This window comes from Anolis sagrei, chromosome 9 (genome assembly GCF_037176765.1).
Source record: "Anolis sagrei isolate rAnoSag1 chromosome 9, rAnoSag1.mat, whole genome shotgun sequence".
In the NCBI taxonomy this organism is placed as follows: Eukaryota; Metazoa; Chordata; class Lepidosauria; order Squamata; family Dactyloidae; genus Anolis; species Anolis sagrei.
Window position 1 is genome coordinate 31774086 of NC_090029.1, and position 26009 is coordinate 31800094.

Here is a 26009-nt window from a genome sequence, read left to right on the forward strand (position 1 = left end):
CCGGGGCAGAGAGTTCCACTGCTGAACGGCTCTCACAGTCAGGGATTGATGCTCAGCTTGTTCCTCCTCATCCAGCCATAACTTGGGCCTTGCCTCCTGGTGGTGGGAATTGTGGGCTTCCAATGAAGGAGCCTCCAGTACACTCCGGGGCAGAGAGTTCCACTGCTGAACGGCTCTCACAGTCAGGGATTGATGCTCAGCTTGTTCCTCCTCATCCAGCCATAACTTGGGCCTTCCCTCCTGGTGGTGGGAATTGTGGGCTTCCAATGAAGGAGCCTCCACTACACTCCGGGGCAGAGAGTTCCACTGCTGAACGGCTCTCACAGTCAGGGATTGATGCTCAGCTTGTTCCCCCCCATCCAGGCAGCCACAACTTGGGTCTTCCCTCCTGGTGGTGGGAATTGTGGGCTTCCAATGAAGGAGCCTCCACCACACTCCGGGGCAGAGAGTTCCACTGCTGAACGGCTCTCACAGTCAGGGATTGTCGGGATTGATGCTCAGCTTGTTCCTCCTCATCCAGGCAGCCACAACTTGGGCCTTGCCTCCTGGTGGTGGGAATTGTGGGCTTCCAACGAAGGGGCCTCCACCACACTCTGGGGCAGAGAGTTCCACTGCTGAACGGCTCTCACAGTCTGGGATTGTCGGGATTGATGCTCAGCTTGTTCCTCCTCATCCAGGCAGCCACAACTTGGGCCTTGCCTCCTGGTGGTGGCAATTGTGGGCTTCCAACGAAGGGGCCTCCACCACATTCCGGGGCAGAGAGTTCCACTGCTGAACGGCTCTTACAGTCAGGGATTGTCGGGATTGATGCTCAGCTTGTTCCTCCTCATCCAGCCATAACTTGGGCCTTGCCTCTTGGTGGTGGGAATTGTGGGCAGGAAAATTGCATTCAAAGCACCCCCAACAGATGGCCATCCAGCCTCTGTTTAAAAGCTTCCAAAGAAGGAGCCTCCACCACACTCCGGGGCAGAGAGTTCCACTGCTGAACAGCTCTCTCAGTCAGGGATTGATGCTCAGCTTGTTCCTCCTCATCCAGCCATAACTTGGGCCTTGTCTCCTGGTGGTGGGAATTGTGGGCTTCCAATGAAGGAGCCTCCACCACACTCCAGGGCAAAGAGTTCCACTGCTGAACGGCTCTGTCAGGGATTGATACTCAGCTTGTTCCTCCTCATCTAGACGGCCACAACTTGGGCCTTCCCTCCAGGTGGTGGGAATTGTGGGCCTTGAAGTCCAAAACAACTGAAGGGAAGGCCCAAGTTGGACCAGGCCTGCTGTAGAGACTGTGGGAACTATTTGTGGCCTTCTCTCCCGTTCCCATTGGGTTTCGGCGGTTGAAGCGGTGTGGAAGGGCCTTAATCCCAGCGTGCGGACTCAGGAAGCCGCCTGAGGGGAAAACCCGCCCAGAGGAGGCGGAATCCGGGCGGCCCAAAGCGAAAGAAGCGGAGGAAGAAGGGAAGGGGCGGCCGTTAGCAGGCTGCCTGGCTGGTTGAGGCCCTGTCTCCCGGAAGAGAGGCGTCGGGAGGAGAACGCGAGAGGCGCCGGCCGGTGTTCCAGGCGAGAGTCCGGCTTGGCAGAGGATGGAGGCCTCCCGGTTCCTCCTCTGGAGCCTCCTAGTACCGCTGGTAAGGGCTCCCCACCGGAAGTAGGCCTCGAAGCCTCTCCTTTCCTGAAAAGAGGGGGTCGTGGGCAGCTTGAACCCACTTTAAACTACCAACGCCAGGCCTTCCACCTTCAACACCTTCCTCTGCCCGCCTCACCAAATCCCAAGACCCAGCCCATTTCCGTATACATTCCCTTTTATTATTATTGTCTATTTTGTTGTCTATTTGGTTGTTATTGTCATCTTTGCCCTGTGTTAGGAATAGAAGGGTTTCCCTAGACTGTATTTGAATGTTATGGCCTGTCTATTATAGGGCGAGGTAACACAAGATGGCCATCTGTCGGTAGGGCTTTGATGGTGTCTGGCAGGAAGGGGTGGACTGCATGACGAGTTGAGGCCTCTTCCAGGCTTATCTGATATGATTATGAAACATTTTTTTTAAATTTTAAGGATGTAAAAGTATTGGTTCAGTGTTTTTACCCTTAGTAATAATAGTAATAATCTTCTATATAAATAAAAAATGTAATGTTTGTGGGGTCCAGTCTTATCTGATTATGAAACACTAGCTGTCCCCTGCCACACGTTGCTGTGGCCCAGTCTGTTGATCTGGAAAATAAAGTAATGAGAAAGTATTGGTTTCTAATATATGTACTGTCTCTATGTTTATGAGTAAACAGTATTTCTTGCAGTTTCTTTGTCACTGTTGATGTGGAGAGTGTCTGGTTTGCCCCTGGAATATGCAACATATCATTGTCCTTCTTTAAGGGTCCCTTTCAAAATTATGACACTCTATTTGTGTGTGTGTGAATCATACCTATCTATCTATCTATCCATCTATCTATATCTATGGCTGAATGGCTCTCTGTCAGGAGGGCTTTGATTATTTATTTATTTATTTATTTACTTTGCTTATATACCGCTGTATCTCAAGCCCGAAGGCGACTCACGGCGGTTCACAAACAGTAAAAACAGTAGAAACAGCAGTGGTTCCATACAACATATAACAATTGACTTAACACATTATCCATAAATTACCAATAAGCAATTACAATGCACAATTATTACAAAAAACAACCGTACCCAATCTTCTCATCCATCAAGCGTAGTCCAGGTTCGTCGTCCATTGTTCCATTCCTATGTTCCATTACCAGATTGCACTAAATTACTCAAACGCCTGCACAAACATCCAGGTCTTCACCTTTTTGCGGAATACCATTAGAGATGGTGCTAGTCTAATGTCCGTAGGAAGGGCGTTCCACAGCCGAGGAGCCACCACCGAGAAGGCCCTATCTCTCGTCCCCGCCAGCCGAGCTTGAGAAGCAGGCGGGATCGAGAGCAGGGTCTCCCCGGAAGATCTCAAAGTCCTGGTGGATTACGTTTTCTTGCCCTGGTGAAGGGAGTTGGACTGGGTGGGCTTGAGTATTTTCTGTTGGTCATAGGGGTTCTGTGTGGGAGGTTTTCCCTGATTCTGTCATTGGTGGGGTTCAGAACACTTTTTGATTGTAGGTGAACTATAAATCCCAGTAACTACAACTCCCAAATGCCAAGGTCTGTTTCCCCCAAACTCCATCTGTGTTCATATTTGGGCGTATTGAGTGCTTGTGCCAAGTTTGATCCAGATCCATCATTGTTTGAGTCCACAGTGCTCTCTGGATGTAGGTGAACTACAACTCCAAAACTCAAGGTCAATGCCCACCAAACCTATTTTCTGTTGGTCATGGGAGTCCTGTGTGCCAAGTTTGGTTCAATTCCATCGTTGGTGGAGTTCGGAATGCTCTTTGATTATAGGTGAACTATAAATCCTAGCAACTGCAACTCCCAAATGACAAAATCATAATTTTTTGAGTGATGGTCACTCCTTCTGTTGTGAGATGTTTTGTTGCCAAATTTTGTGTGACTTCGTTCATTGGTTCTTTTGTTTTTAAGGTACTCATTACTCACAGAGCATTTTTATATATATAGATGATTATGAAACTTTTTTTTTAATTTTAAGGACGTAAAAGTATTGGTTCAGTGTTTTAACTCATAGTAATAATCTTCCATATAAATAAAAAATGTAATGTTTGTGGGGTCCAGTCTTATCTGATTATGAAACATTTTTATTTTAAGGACGTAAAAGTATTGGTTCTGTGTTTTTACCTGTAGTAATAATAGTAATAATCTATATAAATAAAAATGTAATGTTCGTTTGTGGGATTAACATAACTCAAAAACCACTGGGCGAATTGACACCAATTGTGGACACAAGACACCTCTCAGGCCAACAAGTGACCATCACTCATAAACACACTGAAAAAAACAGCAGAAGAGACTTAAAAAGGCAAAAAACAAAAATTACATTACAATGCATGTGCAAAACCATATATATACACAAACACACATATATACACAAATATGTACACACACATGTATGCATATATACACACACAAAACATATATACACAGACTGGGTCACAGCAATGCGTGGCAGGGGTCGGCTAGTATATAAATAAAAATGTAATGTTTGTTTGTGGAATTAACATAATAACATAACTTAAAAACCACTGGACGAACTGACACCAAATTTGGACAGAATACACCTATCAGGCCAATGAGTGACCATCACTCATAAAAACACTGGAAAACACGGCAGAAGGGACTTAAAAAGCCAAAAAAGCAAAAAGATGCTACAGCTTATGCGCAAAAATGACTCCCCGGGCAAACAAAACACACAATAGCATATCCACACTCTCTTCCAGACTACAGCTCCCATCATTCCCTAGACCAGGCCCTTTAGGAGAGGAGGATGCTCCAAATGCACTGCTTCCAAGATGCAAGCTTTCTTCTCCTTGGATTTCTTTGAGAGCATCCCAATCCCTGTGTATTTCCAATTTCCTATTCCTGGAGTGCAACTCCCAGCAATCCTCCAGATAGTTAGATTACATAGAGATAGATAGGTAGGTAGTTAGATTGATCAGGAGGACTGCTTGGAGTTGCAACCAAGAATAGGTAGAGAAGGAAGAGAAGGGAGAAAGAAGAAGGGAAAGAAAAAGGGGAGAGGAAGGGAGGAAGAAGAGAAGGAAGGAGAGAAGGAAAGAATAAAGGGAAGGAAGGAAGGAAGGAAGGAGAGAAAGAGGGAGTGAAGGTTGGCCACAGCAACGCGTGGTGGGTACAGCTAGTCACCCATAAAAACACAGAGACTTAAAAAGCCAAAAAACAAAAATTACATTACAACGCATGTGTAAAACCACACACATATATACACACATATACACACACAAAACACATATACACAGACTGAGCCACAGCAATATGTGGCAGGGGATGGCTAATAATAATAATAATAATAATAATAATAATAATATAATACATGTGATCCACTACAAATCCAGCATAGTGATCTTGTTTGCTCTCTATTAATCTTGTTGTGTGGGGTGGCTTACAGCAAAACAAACAAATACAGTAAATACAGACAATAATCACATACAGTATAGTCTTGCTTTTCCAACCTGCTCATCCAACTTTCTGTATTATCCAACGCAGTCTGCTTCCTGGCTGGATCCACAGCTTTTTCAATACATTGCAATGTTTTGGTGCTAAATTCGTAAATACAATAATTACTACATAACATTACCATGTATCGAACTGCTTTTTTTGTCAGTTTGTTGTGAAACTTGATGTTTTGGTGATTTGACATTTAATTTTCCTTAATCCCTCATTATCCAACATTTTCGCTTATCCAACGCTCTGCTGGCCCATTTATGTTGGATAAAAAAGACTCTACTGTATCAATTAATATAAACAATAGCACAGTATTGTAAACATAAGTAAATAGTTTAAAAGACTAGCACTCTAAAAGCTCTCTCTCTCTCTCTACACACACACACGGTTTATAACCAGCCAATTCCTACCGGCTGTTAGGAATTGTGGGAGTTGAAGTCCAAAACACCTGGAGGGCCGAAGTTTGCCCATGCCTGGTGTAGATGCATCTATAACCCCAGTACCCAACTGTATTCATCTGCAAAGGGAGCCAACATCACCTTTGAGACCGACTTGAGAGAAACGCATTGGGAGCAGACATTTTTCTAAGCTGAAGCTGACTTCCCTTTCTTGGACTGTTGAGACCAGGGGCAAAGGGCATGGAAAAACCCATCATGAGATGTCACATTTGCAACAGCGAAGGAACTTCCCTTGAAACCCAACCTGCCCCTGTTCTGAATAAGGAAGTCACCATCTCAAACTTTCGAAAGTAGTAGCGCCGGCTAAGCAACTCCTTCCTCTAAGTTCGTCTCAAAAGTGCTGCAGAGCCCTTTGGCATCTTCGTAGGCTTGTTTGCCACGTCTGCAAGGGCTGTGTGTACTCAGGGACTAATGGACTTGTGGTTCTTATAAACGGGAGAAAATGAAACTGCCTGTTATTTAACAACATACTTTATTTCTCGTGTCAGGGCAGCCAGTCAATTATATTACATTTCTAACAGAACAAAGCAAACAAACAGAGAAAATACAGAATGTGTGAGTTTGGTAGTTGATTAAATGTCCTTTGACCAGTATCTGGCCACTTGGAGTGCTTCTGGTGTTGCTGCAAGAAGGTCCTCCATGGTGCATGTGGCAGGGCTCAGGTTGCATTGCAGCAGGTGGTCAGTGGTTTGCTCCTCTCCACACTTGCATGTCGAGGATTCCACTTTGTGGCCCCATTTCTGAAGGTTGGCTCTGCATCTTGTGGCGCAGTCTGTTCAGCGCCTTCCAAGTCACCCAGTCCTCTGTGTGCCCAGGGGGGAGTTTCTCATTTGGTATCAGCCATTGGTTGAGGTTCTGGGTTTGAGCCTGCCACTTTGGGACTCTCGCTTGCTGAGGTGTTCCAGCGAGTGTCTCTGTAGATCTTAGAAAACTTATGTCTGGATTTAAGTCATTGACGTGCTGGCTGATACCCAAACAGGGGATGAGCTGGAGATGTCTCTGCCTTGGTCCTTTCACTATTGGCTGCCACTTCCCGGCAGATGTCAGGTGATGCGATACTGGCTAGACAGTGTAATTTCTCCAGTGGTGTAGGGCGCAGACACCCCGTGATAATGCGGCATGTCTCATTAAGAGCCGCATCCACTGTTTTAGCATGGTGGTGAGATGTGTTCCACACTGGGCATGCATACTCAACAGCAGAGTAGCACAGCGCAAGGGCAGATGCCTTCACTGTATCTGGTTGTGATCCCCAGGTTGTGCCAGTCAGCTTTCGTATGATATTGTTTCTAGCACCCACTTTTTGCTTGATGTTCAGGCTATGCTTCTTGTAGGTAAGAGCACGGTCCAGAGTGACTCCCAGGTATTTGGGTGCGCTGCAATGCTCCAGTGGGATTCCTTCCCAGGTGATCAGAGCTCGGGATGCTTCTCTGTTCTTGAGATGAAAGGCACATGTCTGTGTTTTGGATGGGTTGGGGATCAGCTGGTTTTCCCTGTAATAGGCAGTAAGAGCACCTAGAGCTTCGGAGAGCTTCTGTTCAAACATCTCAAAGCTCCCTGCTTGAACAGTAACAACATACTGAGGAACAAGGAATCGCAAAGGAAGAATGGATATTGCATGTCTGGTCTCCACGTGGTTTCCATTCGGTTTCCAAGGACAGTGGCCTTTGGTTGGGAACAGAATGTGGGATTAGAGAGGAGTCCTATTCTCACGGCTATTTTTATGAGCCAGCCAAATGCCGCTCTGACAGCTGGGCTCTTTGCGCTTCCTAGGTTCTCCGCTGACACACTTTTCACGAGATCCCATGCCTCGCTACGCAAGCGGCCTTTGCTTGGTTTAAAAATAACACATTCATTGTCATTGCATTACATGGGTAAAGGGCTGTCATTCGTGGACATTGCTGGGATTGAGGGCTGAGCTTTCTCCTCACTCCAGATATTGAGAATTCTGATATATGTGATCTGTATAGGCTTGCACCTTTTGGTTGCCTTTGTATAAATCGATGTGGCTCCCTCAGTGCCTTCTGTACATTTCTTTCTTTCCCAAATAGAGATACAGTTAACCCTCTCTATTCACTGTGCTCTCTTCCCTCTATGATTCGATGAGCCCAACTCAAGCCATTGTTGCTCACTTGAAAAACTTTGCCTTCCCTACAAGTACCTTTTCCCAGATCCTCCTATCCATGCTGTCAGGTATTCAGCATCTGTCAAGGCAGAGACATCTCCAGCTCATCCCCTGTTTGGGTATCAGCCAGCACATCAACTGCTTAAATCTAGAAATAGTTTTTTAAGATCTACAAAGACACTCGCTGGAACACCTCAGCAAGCGAGAGTCCAAAAGTGGCAGGCTCAAACCTAGCACCTCAACCACTGACTCCCTCCTGGGCACACAGAAGACTGGGCGACTTGGAAGGCACTGAACAGACTGCACTCTGGCACCACAAGATGCAGGGCCAACCTTCAGAAATGGGGCTACAAAGTGGAATCTTCGACATGCGAGTGTGGAGAGGAGCAAACCACTGACCATCTGCTGCAATGCACCCTGAGCCCTGCCACATGCACCATGGAGGACCTTCTTGCAGCAACACCAGAAGCACTCCAAGTGGCCAGATACTGGTCAAAGGACACGTAACCAACTACCAAACTCACAAGTTTTGTATTTTGTCTGTTTGTTTGCTTTGTTCTGTTAGAAATGTAATATAATGGACTGGTTACTCTGACACGACAAATAAATATGTATTTTATTTGTTTATTTATTTACTAGCTGGCCCCTGCTACGCATTGCTGTGGCCCAGTCTGTGTATATGTGTTGTGTGTGTTTATATTTGTGTATATGTGTATATGTTTGCGTATATATATATGTGGTTTTGCACATGCGTTGTAATTTTTTTTTTGGCTTTTAAATTATCTTCTGCTGTGTTTTTTAATGTTTTCTGAGTGATGGTCACTCATTGGCCTGGTAGGTGTATGGTGTCCAAATCTGGTGTCAATCCCATAAACAAACATTACATTTTTATTTATATAGATGTACAGTATTTATATTTTGCCCTTTTCATCCCTTAGGGTGGATCACAGAACACATATACAGCGAAAATTCCAAGCTGATTATACAATGACAAGACAGACAACAAATAGAGTTATATATATATGCTTTTCCCCATCTTTCGGCATCTTTGGAGGCTGTGCTCAGTTCTGGCCACAAGGGGATTATGTTGCTCCATCTCTTTACAGTTTATTTGTAAACTTTCCTCCTTTTTCTGATCAAAAGGCTGTGGCTAAAACACCTCTCCACTTAATGCGGTTCCTGTTTATCTACTCACAGTGCTGCTTTCGATCTGCTAGGTGGGCGGGGAGCCTGGCTGAAGAGAGCCTCACCCTCACCCGCCTTCGGACTGTCAACCTTCGGTTGGCAAGATTTACTGCAGCTACAGCTGGTGATTAACCTGCTGTGCTAAAACTGTCCCTTATGGATAGTCTCTATCTCTATGTATTTATTTTAGCTTACTACATAGAGTACAATCAAATATTATCAAGCCTTGTTGTTTGGTTTGATATTGGGATATGGCCTAAGGGCTAATCAATAAAATTATTGAATTGTATGGATGGATAGAGAAGAGAATTCCTACGGTGGCATCTCAACTCAGAAGCAGTCTTCCTGAGAAGATTAAACTAGTACCAACGTTACTATCTACTATTAGACATTTAATATTTATTTTAATTCCCTTGTTTTGTTTGGTAGTTCTATTGTCTTGTTTCTTTGTTGGAAGTTGGGGATATTCTTATTGCGTTATATCTATACTAGCCGTCCCCTGCCACGCGTTGTTGTGGCCCAGTCTGTGTATATGTGTTTTATGTGTGTATATATGTTTGTATGTGTGTGTATATATTTGTGTATATATGTGTGTTTGCGTATATATATTTGTGAGTATATATATGTGTGTATATATTTGTGTGTATATTTGTGTATTTGTATTTATATGTGTACATGCATATTGTGTATATGTGTGTATGCTTGTCTATATGCATATTTGTGTGTATATATGTATGTATGTGGATATGAATATGCGTGTGCATGTGTATATGTATATATGTGTGTATGTATATGTATATGTATGTGTGTATATGTGTATATTTGTGTGTGTTTGTGTACGTATGTCTGTATGAATGTGTTCATATGCATATGTATATGAGTGTATGTGTATATGTATTTGTGAGTATATATATGTGTGTATATATTTGTGTGTATATTTGTGTATTTGTGTTTATATGTGTACATGCATATTGTGTATATGTGTATGCTTGTCTATATGCATATTTGTGTGTGTATATATATATATATATATGTATGTGGATATGTATATGCATGTGTATATGTATATATGTATGTATGTGGATATGTATATGCATGTGCATGTGTATATGTATATATGTATGTGCATGTATATGTGCATGTGTATATGTATATATGTGTGTATGTATATGTATATGTGTATATGTGTATATTTGTGTGTGTTTGTGTACGTATGTGTGTATGAATGTGTTCATATGCATATGTATATGAGTGTATGTGTACATGTATATATGGTGTATTTTTTTGTTTTTAAGTCTGTTAAGCTGGGGTTTTGCGTGTGCGTGTGTGTGTGTTTGTTTATGGGCGATGGACACTCGTTGGACTGTTAGGTGTCTTGTGTCCAAATTTTGTGTCAATTTGATCAGTGGTTTTTGAGTTATGTTAATCCCACAAACGAACATTACATTTTTATTTATATAGATGATTTCCTGCTGCCCAGAGCTCATGGGAATAAAAAGCAGATTGGATGTTTTGAGCCAGCATGTTAAAGTGGTTTGAGTAGGATGCTAGGGTTGGAATGATGCTCTCTCTGCCTTAAAGCAAGAGAATAAGAAACCCCACTTCTGAATAAATCTTTCAAAGGAAACATATGTCAGGTTGCCATAAGTTGAAGTTTCAAATAAAAAATCTGGCACTGTAATCATTAATGTTATGTTTACTTTTTTGTTTTCATTCTACCTCTGATACTCATTTGAAATCATTGTGATAATGGTTAGGAGAACGCCTGGGATGGTTGGCTACACTTATACCCTTTTGAAATGGGACTCAGTTATTTCAGTCTTAAATAAAAGTTTTTAATTCATGGTTTTAACAATTTTAATGGAGAGAAAAAACCCTTCTCTTAATTTCCAGGTGAGTGCTCAAGAAGCTGTCTTGCGTGCTGTCAAGATTGATGATCCTCCGTTAACAAGGGACTACTGTATATTTTATAATAAAAATTGGACTTCCCTTCCGAGTACTTTAACTAACATTGTAAGTAATTATATTTTTACATTTCCTAAGATTTCATGTGAGACATTTTAATGGGAAAATATTGGCTGGGAACCTGTTGTTTAGTCATACTTCGAGTCAATCATTCACATGATGCACTTACTGTTGGATGTTCTCTAATGAACATTAATAACAGGATTTATGCCTTTGGTCTCAAATGTGTTCAGCTTCCTGCTTGTGCATTCTAATTTGTAGAACTTTAGTAGTGTAAAATGTAGTTATATAATAAAAATGAATAAAAATACATGCACAGAATGAAGCAAAATGAATGATGTGGTTTAACTCCTGAAATTGCAGAATGATTTTTGATCAGCGTTTCTCAACCTGGGAGTCAGGACCTCTGGTGGAGGGGCGGGGGTCGCGGGGGGATGTCAGAGGGGTCACCAAAGACCATCGGAACACACAATATTTTCTGTTAGTCATGGGGATTCTCTGTGAGAATTTTGCCCCAATTCTATTGTTGGTGGGGTTCAGGATTCTCTTTGTTTGTAGGTGAACTACAAATCCCAGCAACGACAACTCCCAAATGTCAAGGACTATTTTCCCCAAACTTCACCAGTGTACACATTTGGACATACTGAGTATTCATTCCAAGTTTGGTACAGATCCACCATTGTTTGAGTCCACAGTGCTCTCTGGATGTAGATGAACTACAACTCAAAAACTCACCTACATCCAAAGATCACCTGTAGGTGAATTACAACTCCAAAACTGGAGCCCCTGGTGGCGCAATGGGTTAAACCCTTGTGCCGGCAGGACTGAAGACCGACAGGTCAGAAGTTTGAATTTGGGGAAAACGCAGAGGAGCTCCCTTTGTCAGCTCCAGTTCCCCATGTGAGGACATGAGGCAAGTCTCCCACAAGGATGGTAAAACATCAAAACATCCAGGCATCCCCTTCGCAACATCCTTACAGACGACCAATTCTCTCACACCAGAAGCAACTTGCATTTTCTCAAGTTGCTCCAGACACAAAAAAAAAAACCCCTCCAAAACTCAAGGTTATTGCCCACCAAACTCTTTCAGTATTTTCTGTTGGTCATGGGAGTTCTGTGTGCCTAGTTTGGTTCAGTTCCATTATTGGCAGAGTTCAGAATGCTCTTTGATTGCAGGTAAACTATAAATCACAGCAGCAACAACTCCCAAATGACAAAATCAATTTTTTGAGTGATGGCCACTCCTTGGGTTAGTAGGTGTCTTGTGGCCAAATTTGGTGGCAATTAGTCCAACGGTCTTTGAGTTATGATGTCACTCAAAATGAACAGAACATTTTTATGTATAGGTAGGATTTGCAAAGACCTGCAAACATATGAGGGGGAAACTCCCAAGGGAACAAAAACACACATATAAAGTTAATACATTTAGATACACACACAAAAGCCAGGAAACATGGAGGACATGAAATATATCTCCTTTTCCTCCTTCTCTCCCTTTTGACTGGAAAAGAAAATGTACTGTCAAGGGAGGGGAAGAGGAGAGATTTCAGAATTATCTTTGATTGTAGGTGAACTATAAATCCCAATTACAACTCCCAAATGACAATATCAATCCCCCTCCAACCCTACCAGTATTTTAGTCCAGTGAATGAAAATCCATCCTGCATATCAGATATTTACATTACAATTCATAGCAGTAGCAAAGTCACAGTTATGAATTAGCAACAAAAATAATGTTATGGTTGGGGGTCACCACAACATGAGGAACTGTATTAAGCGGTCGCGGCATTAGGAAGGTTGAGAAACACTGTTTTAGACTGATTGGCGTATCACAGTTGTGAGTGTTCCCTAACTTTAAAAAATCCTTTGAGCACAGGAAGGGAAATGCTGCATCTGGGTTCTGTTTGCTAGACATTTTTAAACATGTTTCTGAGTCTACAATTTCTGTGATGCTAGTTCTTTTATTCGTATTGCAGCCAGAAATGTCATCTTCTCTCTTACCGACAGTTTAAGATATCTTTTAAGCTGTATTGCTGAGTTCTCTTGCATTTCCATTTTAAAAATATTTACAGGATTGTTTTTTTGTCTTTTAGACTTATACAAGGCTGGAAATCTTGACACCCAATTTACTTTGCAGTCAGTCTGATGTTACCCATGACATCAAGAACAAAGCAATTGTAGTATCCCGGGGGAACTGCACTTTTCTGGAAAAGGGAGAAATTGCCCAAAGTCTGGGTGCTAAAATGGTGCTGATTGCCAGTGACTCTAGTATTGTAAGTTATCATGTGCACAATTTGTCTGGTACTACGAGTGTGGTACAATCTTTCCTGCAGCTATGCTTTATAACCCGGAAAGTTTTTCTCAGGGATATATGGAAGCCGTGCAATAAATTTTATTTATTTATTTATTTACTTTACTTGTATACTGCAGTTTCTCAGCCCAACAGGCGACTCAACGCGGTTTACAACAAGGATAAAAAACAATCAACGATATACAATTTAAAACCATAAAAGCATAATATACAATATTGACACAACAATAGACAACACAATGCATCTCATAACTAGAGTTGTGATACAATCCGTCGTCCAAATTTCCATTCCTGTAATCATCACATTCATTGCACTGTTTAACCGAATGCCCGTTCAAACATCCAAGTTTTTAATCTTCTTCGGAACACCATTAGCGAGGGGGCTGATCTTACCTCCATAGGAAGGGCGTTCCACAGCCGGGGGGCCACCACAGAAAAGGCTCTGTCTCTCGTCCCCGCCAGCCGCACCTGTGAAGCAGGCATGATCGAGAGCAGGACCTCCCCAGAAGATCTTAGGGTCCTGGCGGGCTGATAGGCAGAGATACGTTCAGATAGGTAACTTGGGCCAGAACCGTTTAGGGCTTTATAGGCCAACGCCAGCACTTTGAATTGAGCCCGGTAGCAAATCGGCAGCCAGTGGAGCTGGTGCAGCAGAGGAGTTGTATGCTCCCTGCGCTCCGCTCCTGTTAATATCATGGCTGCCGAGCGTTGGACTAGCTGGAGCTTCCGAGCCATCTTCAAAGGCAACCCCACGTAGAGAGCGTTGCAGTAGTCTAGACGGGATGTAACCAGAGCGTGGACTACCGTGGCCAAACATGGTGGTCCTTGCTTGCCCTTATACCTAAGCTATGGAATCTAAAAGGCAGTGGCGATTGAGGAGGGAATAGGAAAGTAAGAAAACATGAGCTATGAGACCAATCATTTAATCTCCCAAAACTCTTATAATAGCCAGTTTTAGTGAAAACAAGTTTAGAAAAAAGAGAAGCTGAATGCATCTGATGTGTTAGAATCTATGGGTGGCACTGTGGTTTCATCTCTTTCTTTGGCTGAATGCATATGACTGATGAAAACTGTAAGAAGTTGAGAGATTCAGTTCTGTACTTTACATACTTGAGTATAAGTTGACCCGAATATAAGCCAAGGTACCTAATTTTACCACCAAAAACTGGGAAAACGTATTGACTCGAGTATAAGCCAAGAGTGGGAGAAGCAGCAGCTACATTGCAAAATAAAAATAGATGTGAATAAAATTACATTAATTGAGGCATCAATAGGTTAAATGTTTTTGAATATTTACAAAAAAACTGTAATTTAAGATAAGACTGACCAACTCTGATTAAACCATTGTTCTAACCTTCTTCAATATAAACATGCTTATGTATCCTTCCAATAATAATAGAGTAAAATAATAAATGTAACAATAACAATAATAAACAGAGTATAATAAGTGTAATAATAACAGAGTAAAATAATAAATGTAATGTTAATAATAAATAGAGTATAATAAACAATATAGAGTAAAATAATAAATGTAATAATAATAGAGTAAGATAATAAATGTAACAATAACAATAATAAACAGAGTATAATAAGTGTAATAATAACAGAGTAAAATAATAAATGTAATGTTAATAATAAATAGAGTATAATAAACAATATAGAGTAAAATAATAAATGTAATAATAATAGAGTAAGATAATAAATGTAATAATAAAGAGAGTAAAATAATAAATGTAATAATAATAAAAAGAGAAAAATAATACATGTAATAGAAATAATAATAACAGAGTAAAATGATAAATAACTTTGGCTCGAGTATAAGGTGAGAGAAAAAACTCTCATCTCTTTGAAGCTTCCTGGGGGATTCCTTTGTTGGGAGGTGATTAGCTGGCCCTGATAGTTTCTTGTCTGGAATTCCCCTGTTTTTGAGTGTTGTTCTTTTCCTTGTTGTTCATTCGTTCAGTCGTCTCCGACTCTTCGTGACCTCATGGACCAGCCCACGCCAGAGCTCCCTGTCGGCCGTCACCACCCCCAGCTCCTTCAAGGTCATTCCAGTCACTTCAAGGATGCCATCCATCCATCTTGCCCTTGGTCGGCCCCTCTTCCTTTTGCCTTCCACTTTCCCCAGCATAATTATCTTCCCTAGGCTTTGCTGTCTCCTCATGATGTGGCCAAAGTACTTCATCTTGGCCTCTCATCTCCTTCCCTCCAATGAGCAGTCGGGCTTTATTTCCTGGAGGATGGACTGGTTGGATCTTCTGGTGGCCCAAGGCACTCTCAGCACTTTCCTCCAACACCACAGTTCAAAAGCATCTCTCTTCCTTCGCTCAGCCTTCCCTAAGGTCCAGCTCTCACATCCGTAGGTGACTACAGGGAAGACCATGGCTTTGACTAGGCAATGGATCTTTGTTGCCAGTGTGATGTCTCTACTCTTTACTATTTTATCGATATTGGTCCTTGCTCTCCTCCCAAGAAGGAAGCGTCTTCTGATTTCCTGGCCACAGTCTGCATCTGCAGTAATCTTTGCACCTAGAAATACAAAGTCTGTCATGGCCTCCACATTTTCTCTCTCTATTTTCCAGTTGTCAATCATTCTTGTTCTTTCCTTACTGTCCTGATTTTAGAGTTTTGTAATACTGGTAACCAGGTTTTGTTTGTTTTCATGGTTTTCTCCTTTCTGTTGAAATTGTCCACATGCTTGTGGGTTTCAATGGTTTCTCTGTGTAGTCATTGAAGTCCAGGAGGATTTCAGGGGAATTAAAAACAAGAAACAATCAGGATTCCCCCATACATGACTGCAGCCAAGCCTTGAAACTAAAAGGCTATTGAATGCTAATCAAGGTGGCCAATCGCAGTATTCACACTTGCCTCAAACAGACAAGAGTTCTTTTTCCCACTCTGGACATTCCACAGATACATAAACCCCACTTGCCTAGTTTCTAACAGACCTCACAACCTCTGAGGATGTGGGCAAAACGTCAGGAGGGAATGCTTCTGGAACATGGCCATATAGCCCGGAAAACTCACAGCAATACAGATTGTACTTAGTTGGAAGGATATCAGGTTTAGTCAATGCTAAGATTAGGCTTTCTTTTAGTATGTAGGTACAGTTCAGCACAATTCAAGGTGCTGGCTTTACCCTATAAAGCCCTAAACGGTTCTGGCCCTGCTTACCTCTCCGAACGCATCTCCACCTATGAACCGACCAGAACATTAAGATCGTCTGGGGAGGCCCTGCTCTTGATCCCGCCTGCGTCACAGGCGCGCTTGGCGGGGACGAGAGACAGGGCCTTCTCAGTGGTGGCCCCTCGGCTATGGAATGCCCTACCGGCAGACATCAGACAGGCACCTTCGTTGCTGACGTTTCGGAGAATGGTTAAGACCTGGCTTTATGAACAAGCGTTTGGTTAAGCAGTGCAACCAATCATAGGAAGACGGTAAATGGAACATAGGAATGGCATAAGGATTATGAGAACGTATCTGATTTCAACCGAGGCATTATGTTATGTCTGTTTTGTTGATCTGTCTTGTTGATTGTTAACTGTTGTGGATTGATGTTGTTGATCCTGTTTGTTGCATTGTTATGTTTTAATTGCACTGACACTGTTTGATAATTGTACCATGTAAACCGCATTGAGTCGCCTGTTAAGGGCTGAAAAATGCGGTATAGAAATAAAGCAAATAAATAAATAAATAAATAATACTTTCTACATAAATAGGTATTATTGACTGAAATATGGGTCAGCATTTTAACAGTTGAACAGAGAAAAGGAATTCAAGTGCTGCAATTAAAAAAAAATAATGAATGGATGGGTAAATCATGTAGAACTGAAAATTTACAAACTAGTTAAAACCTGGAATCGCTGGCTGCTCAGAAACTACACCAGGAAACGAGAAATCAATTTAGTCAAGGAAGAATGCAGGATCTTCTGAGTCATGCATGATCCTTGTGTCTCCTCCATTTTGGCCCTTAATAATGTATAGTTGTAAAGAACTATATGATAGGATACCATCAAGTTAGCATCATGCTCTTCTTCCGTTACTAGTCACCAGAGAGCAGTATGGAGGGGGACACCTATTCACAACATTTACGTGTCTCCTGGTAGTGAATACTTTAAGCCTGACAGAACATATCTACGCTCTTGTTCTTGCGACACTTCGATGATGATTTCAAGACTGCTGTTATATTCTTTTTTCTAGAGTATTCCTTATGGCAACAAGACACCGAGTCTCGACATCCCAATTGTACTTATAAGAAATGAGAATATAATCGATTTGAAAGAGGTAAATAGTCTTCACTGTTCTTTGTTTGTTTACAAAATGGATTTTGTTATTTTGGTTTTACAATTAATACTGTTTGTCACATATCTCTATATTTTATCCAGTGAAATACAATTAGATTCATCTATTTTTCACCCAAAGTAATGAATGAGCTAACGTACATAGACAAATCCAAATTCAATGGTTATCTTGAACTGGGTTATAGGAGGCTACACTGCCATATAATGCAATTCATATAAGATATTCTGGATTCAGAAACTGGATTATATGGCAATGTAAATGGTGCCTCAGTGAGATGGAGTTGTAAGCATGATGTTTCAGTTCTGATAAAAATGAATTCTGTGGAAATTTAAAACCAGTATTTTTTGGAATATTGATTTATTATTGAGTCTAAACATACTTAGTTTTTTCTTATTTGATCGTAAGAAGTAGATTTTAAAAAATGTTAATTTGGCACACCAAAATACTTCGTTAGGGCATTCCTTCCGTTTTCTGCACTTTGGGCCTTGCCTATCTTTTGTTTTTGTCCTATGTTTTAATTAAATGTTTAAATGAAAATTAATTATAGCAGGACATCAAGAGTGGTATAATACAGCAGAAGGGAAGCAATACAAAGCAGTGTTTAGCAGGAGTTCAAAGAATATTTTGCTTTGTGTTGTCGAAGGATTCATGGCCAGAATCACTGGGTTGCTGTGAGCTTTCTGGTCTGTATGGCCAAGTTTCAGAAACATTCTCTCCTGATGCTTCACCCACATCTATGGCAGGCATCCTCAGAGGTTGTGAGGAATCCTGTGTTAGGAGGTGTTAGCTGACCTTGATTATTTCATATCTGGATTCCCCTGTTTTTTTTTTTTTTAGTGTTGCTCTTTATTTACTTTCCTGATTTTAGAGGTTTTTTTTAATATTGGTTGCTAGATTTCCTTCCTTTTCAGGTGTTTCCCCCAGACAGGGAGGATTTCCCCAGGCCGGAAGCAGCCAGGCTTTGAAGCTGCAAGGCTATTCAGTGCTAATCAAGATGGTCAGTTGGAACATTCACACCTGTCTCAAGCAGACAAGAGTTTTTTCTCCCACCCTGGACATTTCACAGATATATCAACCCCGCTTGCCTAGTTTCTAATAGACCTCACAACCTCTGAGGATGCCTGCCATAGATGTGGGCGAAACATCAGGAGAGAGTGCTTCTGGAACATTTTATTTATTTATTTATGACATTTATATGCTGCCCTTCTCACCTCGAAGGGGACTCAGAGCAGCTTACAAATGAAATGTAAATACAATATATTATATTATTACCATAGCACAGTGTTTCTCAGCCTGTGGGTCCCCAGCTGTTTTGTCCTTCAACTCCCAGAAATCCTAACAGCTGGTAAACTGACTGGGATTTCTGGGAGTTGTAGGCCAAAACGGCTGAGGACCCACAGGTTGAGAACCACTGCTATAGCACCATATTAATATTATGTATTACATTGTACTATAACATTATACTGTAATATTATTAGTAATATTACATGTAATATAAAATATATAATTTTAATATCGTATTATTAGTGGTATTATATGGTATTACATTATAATATTATCAATATTATATGTGCTGGTACAGCTGTACCAGGAGCTCCTATTTTGTTTACTTTGCAGTTAATGTTTGTTTGCAATCCCAGGCTTGGGATTTTGCAGCAGGGTGGCTTCCTGTTATAGGCTGCAATCATAGGGTAAGTCACCTGCCAATTATAGTTAGGTTCCCTGGTCCCGCCCCTTTTTGAGTTTTTGGAGGGAAGGGGCCATTTTTCAGTCAGTCACACAAGGAAGCCAGTCTATGGGACGCAGATCAGCTAGTCCCGTAGGAAAGGCTTCATTCCTCAAAACTGTCATGCGTTAGCATGAGTAGCATGCAGATTGACTCTAGCCCAGTTAACTGTGTGTGTGATGAAATTACTCATAAAAGAAAAACACACGAGACTTCGGCTTAAAGTAGAAAAGAAAATATTGTAGTATCGGCAGCATACAAAACAAAATAGCAGGATTACTGTTTCCACAAAAGTAACATGAAACAATATCTTCTGAGAGATATCACTACTCAGCTGAGATAAGCAGGAATCCTTGTTCTCTTCTCATGGCTATGTCTTCGCAGGACATCTGCAGCATAGTCCCCGGCTTACACAAAGCAGAACGGCACAGAGGCATAGATGCACAATAGCATAAACGCACAATGGCAAAGAACTAAACACACAGTAGCTATCTTTATACACATGAAAATAACACTCTCAATTAACTCTTCAATTAACTGAATCAGCTGTAGCACAAACAGCCTTGAACCTTACAGCAACTTAAAGTTATAGCACAAACAACATTGATCCTTACAACAACTTAGATAAAGTACGTTGCAACCTCTTAGTAGCAACAAAAACCTTCCGGGGAAATAGAAATAGCCATCCGGGGATCATCCAAAGGTGATCCGGGGTCCATCCAGAGATCATCCAGTGACCATCCAGTTCCAGGGAAACAGAAGGAAAAGGTTCCAAAAGCTCTGGCTGAGAGCTCACAGCCTCTCAGCCTCACAGCTCCAGAGGGGAAAACAGCCCTGAAGTTTCCACAGGACATCACTGCAGAGCCACAGAATTCCAGCTAAACATCTTCTAGCTTCGTCTGGTAGGTTACTCGGTTTCCAGACGCATTTGGGTATCGGCAGTTTTACCCAGACCAGCGAGGCCTAGCTGATGGACGGCCTGGGAGAGATTACAAAGGGTTCTTCTTCATGTTAAGATAGTACAGTTAAACCAAGTCAGTGCCAGTCTCTTAAAGACTAGTATAAGAAAGCCTTGAAGTTGTTTGAAGATTTGTTCCTTAATAAAGACTTTTTTGTACCTTTAAAGAACTCTAAAGCCCATTACTTCTGGAAGTCTCTAACAATCTCTCTTCGGGCACCCCGGCTTCCCACTGGGTTTAAAATGTGCGTTCTATAGAATAAAGACATTTTGTTCGGACCCAGTGGCGACAGAACATTATATGTATATACAATATATATTATTATATTATATTTATTATAAGAACATAGCCATACAGCCTGGAAAACTCAGCAACTAGGGCTGGGCAACCACGGAAAAATTTGTTTCTAAAATCGATTCGTTTTTTGGGGGGTTTTGCGTTTCGATTTTTAAAAGAATTCAGAAATTTTTCTTTTAAAAAGTTCGATATTTACGAAATTTAGTAAATTACAAAACAATTACGAAACAATTACGAATCGATTCGTTAATGGCGGACGCGACAGCGCAATACCTAAAAAACCTCCAAATGGGACAGGGGGAACTTCTGAAGCTTCCCTCTCCCTCTGTTGTTGACTGTTGGTGTGATATTTATATATTTTTTTCACTGATTAAACAAACAACAACTATAAAACTTGCCCCAGACATGCAGAAATAATAACGAAAGATTTCAAAACGATAACGAAACAAATACAAAACAAATTCGAAACAATTACGAAACGAATTTAAAATTTCGTTTCGTTTTTTAGTTGCTCCTGAATGGTTCGTTATCACTTCGTTATAAAAAAAAATAACAAATTTTTAACGAATTACGAAATTATGAAACGAAACCACCCAGCCCTAATAGCAACCCAGTGATTCTGGCTTTTCGGCTTAGAAAATGGAGGTGAGCACCACCCCCCAGAGTGGACACAACTAGACTTAACCTCAGGGGAAACCTTATCTTTACTATCAGTCTGGTTTTCAGGTGGCCAGCAGCTTCTTGCTGCTTGAGTTTCTTCTGTTTGATTAGATATTTCCAACTGATACAGTTATGATTTCCAGGCCCTTGGAAAAAATGTTATCGTGACACTGTACTCGCCACCTTCACTGAACTTTGACTACAGTATGGTTGTAATATTTGCAATTGCCGTGACGTGTGTGACGCTGGGCGGCTATTGGAGTGGAATGACAGAGCTGTAAGTTTTTGCTTTACTTATAAATTCCTCTGACCAGTATAATTACCTACAGTTTCATTTGCAAGATTTTTTTGTATTCTATTTTTACTACTTCATACTGAATAAACAGGAGGAGACAGGAGTATGCTTAGGCTGTCCGAAGTTTGGAAAGGTGTAGCTGCCATCTTACTGTGAATATTTTTCTACACATAAAATGGGATGTTCCTCACTTTTATGTGCTTGGACAGGCATTTTCAGAAATCTCTCATCATCTTCAGCTGAGGTGCAACTTAAGTTCATGCAGGTTTTCCACTGATATGGCCCCTGTGTTGGCAACTACATTATTCAGCCAATTTAATCTGTCTTTTTTACTCATTTACTAGTTTATTAAAATACTAGCCATTCCCTGCCATGCATTGCTGTGGCCCAATCTGGTAATCTGGAAAACAAAGTAACGAGAAAGTGTTGATTTCTAATATATGTAATTTCTTTATGCTTGTGGGTGAACAGAATTTCTTGTTGTTTCTTTGTCAGTGTTGATGTAGAGATTGTTTAGTTTTCCTACTCTGGAACATGCAAGATATAATTGTCCTTCTTTAGGGTTCCCTTTCAAATCTATGATACTGTATCTCTGTGTGTGTGAATCATATATCTATATCTATGGCTGGATGGCTCTTTCTCAGGAGGGCTTTGATTACGTTTTCTTGACCTGGTGAACGGAGTTGGACTGGATGACTTTAAGTATTTTCTGTTAGGCATGGGGGTTCTATGTGGGAAATTTGCCCCAATTTTTCATTTGTGGGGTTCAGAAGGCTCTTTGATTGTAGGTGAACTATAAATCCCAGTAACTACAACTCCCAAATATCAAGGTCTATTTCCCCCAAACGCCATCTGTGTTGATATTTGGGCATATGGAATATTCGTACCAAGTTTGGTCCAGATGCATCATTGTTTGAGTCCAGGATAATATATAGGAGGCTAAGTCGTGTCCGGACAGTGTCTGGGCTGAACTAGCACTGGTCACTCTCGAAGATTTGTTGAAACCACCAAGTCTTCAACCTCTTACGAAACAGGGAGGGATGGAGCCTATCTTATTTCCCTTGGAAGGGTGTTCCAGAGGCGGGGGCCACCGCCGAAAAGGCCCTCTCTCTCATCCCCACCAAACATGCTTGTGATGGAGGTGGGAGTGAGAGGAGGGCATCCCCGGAGGATCCTAGAGTTCGCGCCTTTATATCGGGCCTTTCCACACAGCAAACTCTCTAAAGAACATAACTGCTTTCAAATCAATCAAACAGAGACTGTGGCACGTTGCCTTTTGTGCGCTGTGCGCTCGTTCTTATGTATCTTGCTCCCCTAGTCCCCTGTCCATACATTATGTGCGGGCCTTTCCATGCCACAGACTATCTAAAGAACTTGATTGTGGCCGAATATCACTGCCTATTTTCCAAAGCAAGGTGCAATTGACTCCTGTCTGAAATGCTGCGTGTGAGATTTGCAGGTACCCCATGTCATGAAAGACGCTGCCCAAGTAACAAACAGGAAATAGAATGCATCTATCACATTCTGCTGTCATGCAGTTTCTATGAACAGGCCTGAGCGCACATAATCAACCCCCTACTTAAAAACTTACCAGCAAGTTCAGGGAAATTTTATGTGAAGTTTCTACTTAGTGACAACCTTCCACATGCAACCTTTGTGGTTGCCAAGTTTCTTTCTGAGGCAGCCAGGATTAGACAATTCCCAATTTTAGACACAGTCTGAATTCCGCCAGTACTTCTTGTAGTCTTTTACCCAACATGTATTTTAAGCAGTTTTTAATGGTTGTAAATTTTATACATTTGTGTGTTTAATCAACCGGATGTTCTCAATCTCATTACCTGCATATTTTGCACACCTATGGTGCAATAAGGGTCTTTGGTCCATAAACAAATGTTTGTTTGTTCATTTATACAGTTCAGTGCAACAGCTTATATCTCATTTTTGTTGTTGTTCATTCGTTCAGTCGTCTCCGACTCTTCGTGACCTCATGGACCAGCCCACGCCAGAGCTCCCTGTCGGCCGTCACCACCCCCAGCTCCTTCAAGGTCAGTCCAGTCACTTCAAGGATGCCATCCATCCATCTTGCCCTTGGTCGACCCCTCTTCCTTTTACCTTCCACTTTCCCCAGCATCATTGTCTTCTCTAGGCTTTGCTGTCTCCTTGTGATGTGGCCAAAGGACTTCAACTTTGTCTCTAGTCTCCTTCCCTCCAATGAGCAATCGGGCTTTATTTCTTGGAGGATGGACTGGTTGGATCTTCTCATTTACTAGGCACAATAATTGTAATACTTCCTGGATCTTTTAACATAATGTATTGTCCTACATAAATACTTCTTTGGTCATGGTGATTGAGATATACCTCCCAAAAAAGCAATGCAGCCCGCAAAAACACAGATTTTCTAGAAAACCCTGATCATGGATTATTCCATGATCAGGAAGAAAGGTCCATCTGATTGTTTCATTTTCAGACAGTGTTTTCCATGTATTGTGCCTAAAAGCTGCCATAGACAGAACATTAGAAAATGAACTTCCATTCCAATTGTTCTTTGTTAATTTTTGGGAAATATTTACATTATATCCAAGAACAGGGCTTGCATAAAGAGCATCATACGTTTGAGTACAACACTGATAGGACTGCATTGAAACCTTTAGCAAGATGCGGTGACTCATGTCTTGGTTGTGTTTTTCCCTAGTAATGCATATACAAGGGATCAAAGAGAAAACTTCAAATAATTACTGTATTTTGTTGATCCCAGTAGTTGTGTTGGTTTTAACTGGTTTTATTTACCTTCACAGAGAAAAACTAAAGAAGACCTCAAGCTCTGGAAGCGTTGATTCGTCAAAGAGTGAAGAAAACGTTACGTTAACCCCTGTGTCAGTGATATTCTTTGTTGCCACCTGTTGCATTATGCTAGTCTTGATGTACTACTTCTACAAGTGGTTAGGTAAAGCTTGCATTTTGCAATAGATCTTCTTGCTCACCTGATAGATATTTGTCTGGGTTGGAGATATGAAACATTAAGGAAAGGGACCTTCTCAACCTCTGAGGATGCTTGCCATAGATGCAGGCGAAACGTCAGGAGAAATGCCTCTAGAACATGGCTCCATAGCCCGAAAAAACCCACAAGAACCTAGTGATTCCAGCCATGAAAGCCTTCGACAATACATTAAGGAAAGGGTTTGACCTTTTGTCTCAAGATCTTCTTACCAGGCAGTTTCCTTTTGAATATCCTTTTAGGAAGTTCTGTTTCATATTGTTTTCTCAAAAAGGGTTTCTAGTTTATTTTGTTTTGTTTCTGTGAGTTGGTTCACTTTGAAACGCCAAGCAAGCAAGCACAAAATTTAGAAAGGATTACTATTGATGTGCTATCAAAGGCTTTCATGGCTGTAATCACTGAGTTGCTGTGAGTTTTCCAGGCTGTATGGCCATGTTAGAGAAGCATTCTCTCCTGACATTTTGCCCACATCTATGGCAGCCATCCTCCGAGGTTTTGGGGTCTATTGGGAACTAGGCAAGTCATATAATCAAAGAGTTGGAAGAGACCTCATGGGCCATCCAATCCAACCCCCTACCAAGAAGCAGGAATATTGCATTCAAATCACCCCTGACAGATGGCCATCCAGCCTCTGTTTAAAAGCTTCCAAAGAAGGAGCCTCCACCACACTCCGGGGCAGAGAGTTCCACTGCTGAATGGCTCTCACAGTCAGGAAGTGGGGTTTATATATCTGTGGAATGTTTAGGATGGGAGAACTCTTGTTTGTTTGAGGCAAGTGTGAATGTTGTAATTGGCCAGCTTGATTAGCATTGAAAAGCCTTGCAGTTTCAAAGCATGGCTGCTTCCTGCCTGGAGGCACCCTTTGTTGGGAGATGTTAGCTGTGTAGACTTGTCCCCAGCTGCATGGTGTATGGCAGACAAGCATATGGACAATTTCATGAAAATAAACAAGATCTGGCTACCGGTATTTTAAAAACTTTAAAATCAGGACAGTAAATAAAGAACAACACTCAGATGACAGGGGAATTCCACACAAGAAACAATCAGGGCCAGCTAACACCTTCCCCAGACAGGAAACAGCCAGGCTTTGAAGCTGCAAGGCTATTCAGTGCTAATCAAGGTGGCCAATTGCAATATTCACACTTGTCTTAAGCAGACAAGAGGTTTTTTTCCCATCCTGGTCTTATCTTAAACTGTAATTTAAGATAAAACTGTCCGACTCTGATTGAACCATTATTACAAACTTCTTCAATGTAAATGTGCTTATGTATCCTGCAAATAATAATAATAAAGAGAATAAAATAATAAATGTAATAATAATAGAGTAAAATAATGGAAATGTAATAATAACAGTAGTAATAGAGCAAAATAATAAATGTAATAACAATAAATAGAGTAAAATAATAAATGTAATAACAACAACAATAACAACAGAGTAAAATAATAAATAACCTTGACTCGAACATAAGCAGAGGGAGGCTTTATCAGCCTAAAAAAAGGGCTGAAGAACTCTGCTTATACTAGAGTATATACAGGGGTATTATACTGTCCCGGTATTACACAATAGCTTTGCTTTATGCCTTAAAAAACCACAGTATAATTCTTCCGAAAAATGCAAAATTCAGCATACCAATTTATTCAGATAAAGTCGTGC

At 41.3% G+C, this 26009-nt stretch overlaps 1 protein-coding gene across 2 annotated transcripts in view; it reads left to right on the forward strand.

Moving 5' to 3' along the window:
* Positions 1 to 1367: 1367 nt before the first annotated feature.
* The window catches only part of SPPL2A (signal peptide peptidase like 2A), a 50215-nt gene continuing 25573 nt past the window's right edge, over positions 1368 to 26009 (forward strand). Inside the window, exons 1-6 of one of the 2 annotated variants that reach the window (XM_060755236.2) lie at positions 1368 to 1622; positions 10739 to 10858; positions 12904 to 13083; positions 17322 to 17405; positions 21209 to 21342; positions 24156 to 24304. In XM_060755236.2, coding sequence (XP_060611219.2) covers positions 1578 to 1622; positions 10739 to 10858; positions 12904 to 13083; positions 17322 to 17405; positions 21209 to 21342; positions 24156 to 24304 — 712 coding nt within the window. In that variant the 5' untranslated portion in view covers positions 1368 to 1577. The remainder of the gene's footprint in view (positions 1623 to 10738; positions 10859 to 12903; positions 13084 to 17321; positions 17406 to 21208; positions 21343 to 24155; positions 24305 to 26009) is intronic. The other variant, XM_060755237.2, reaches the window with a different exon arrangement.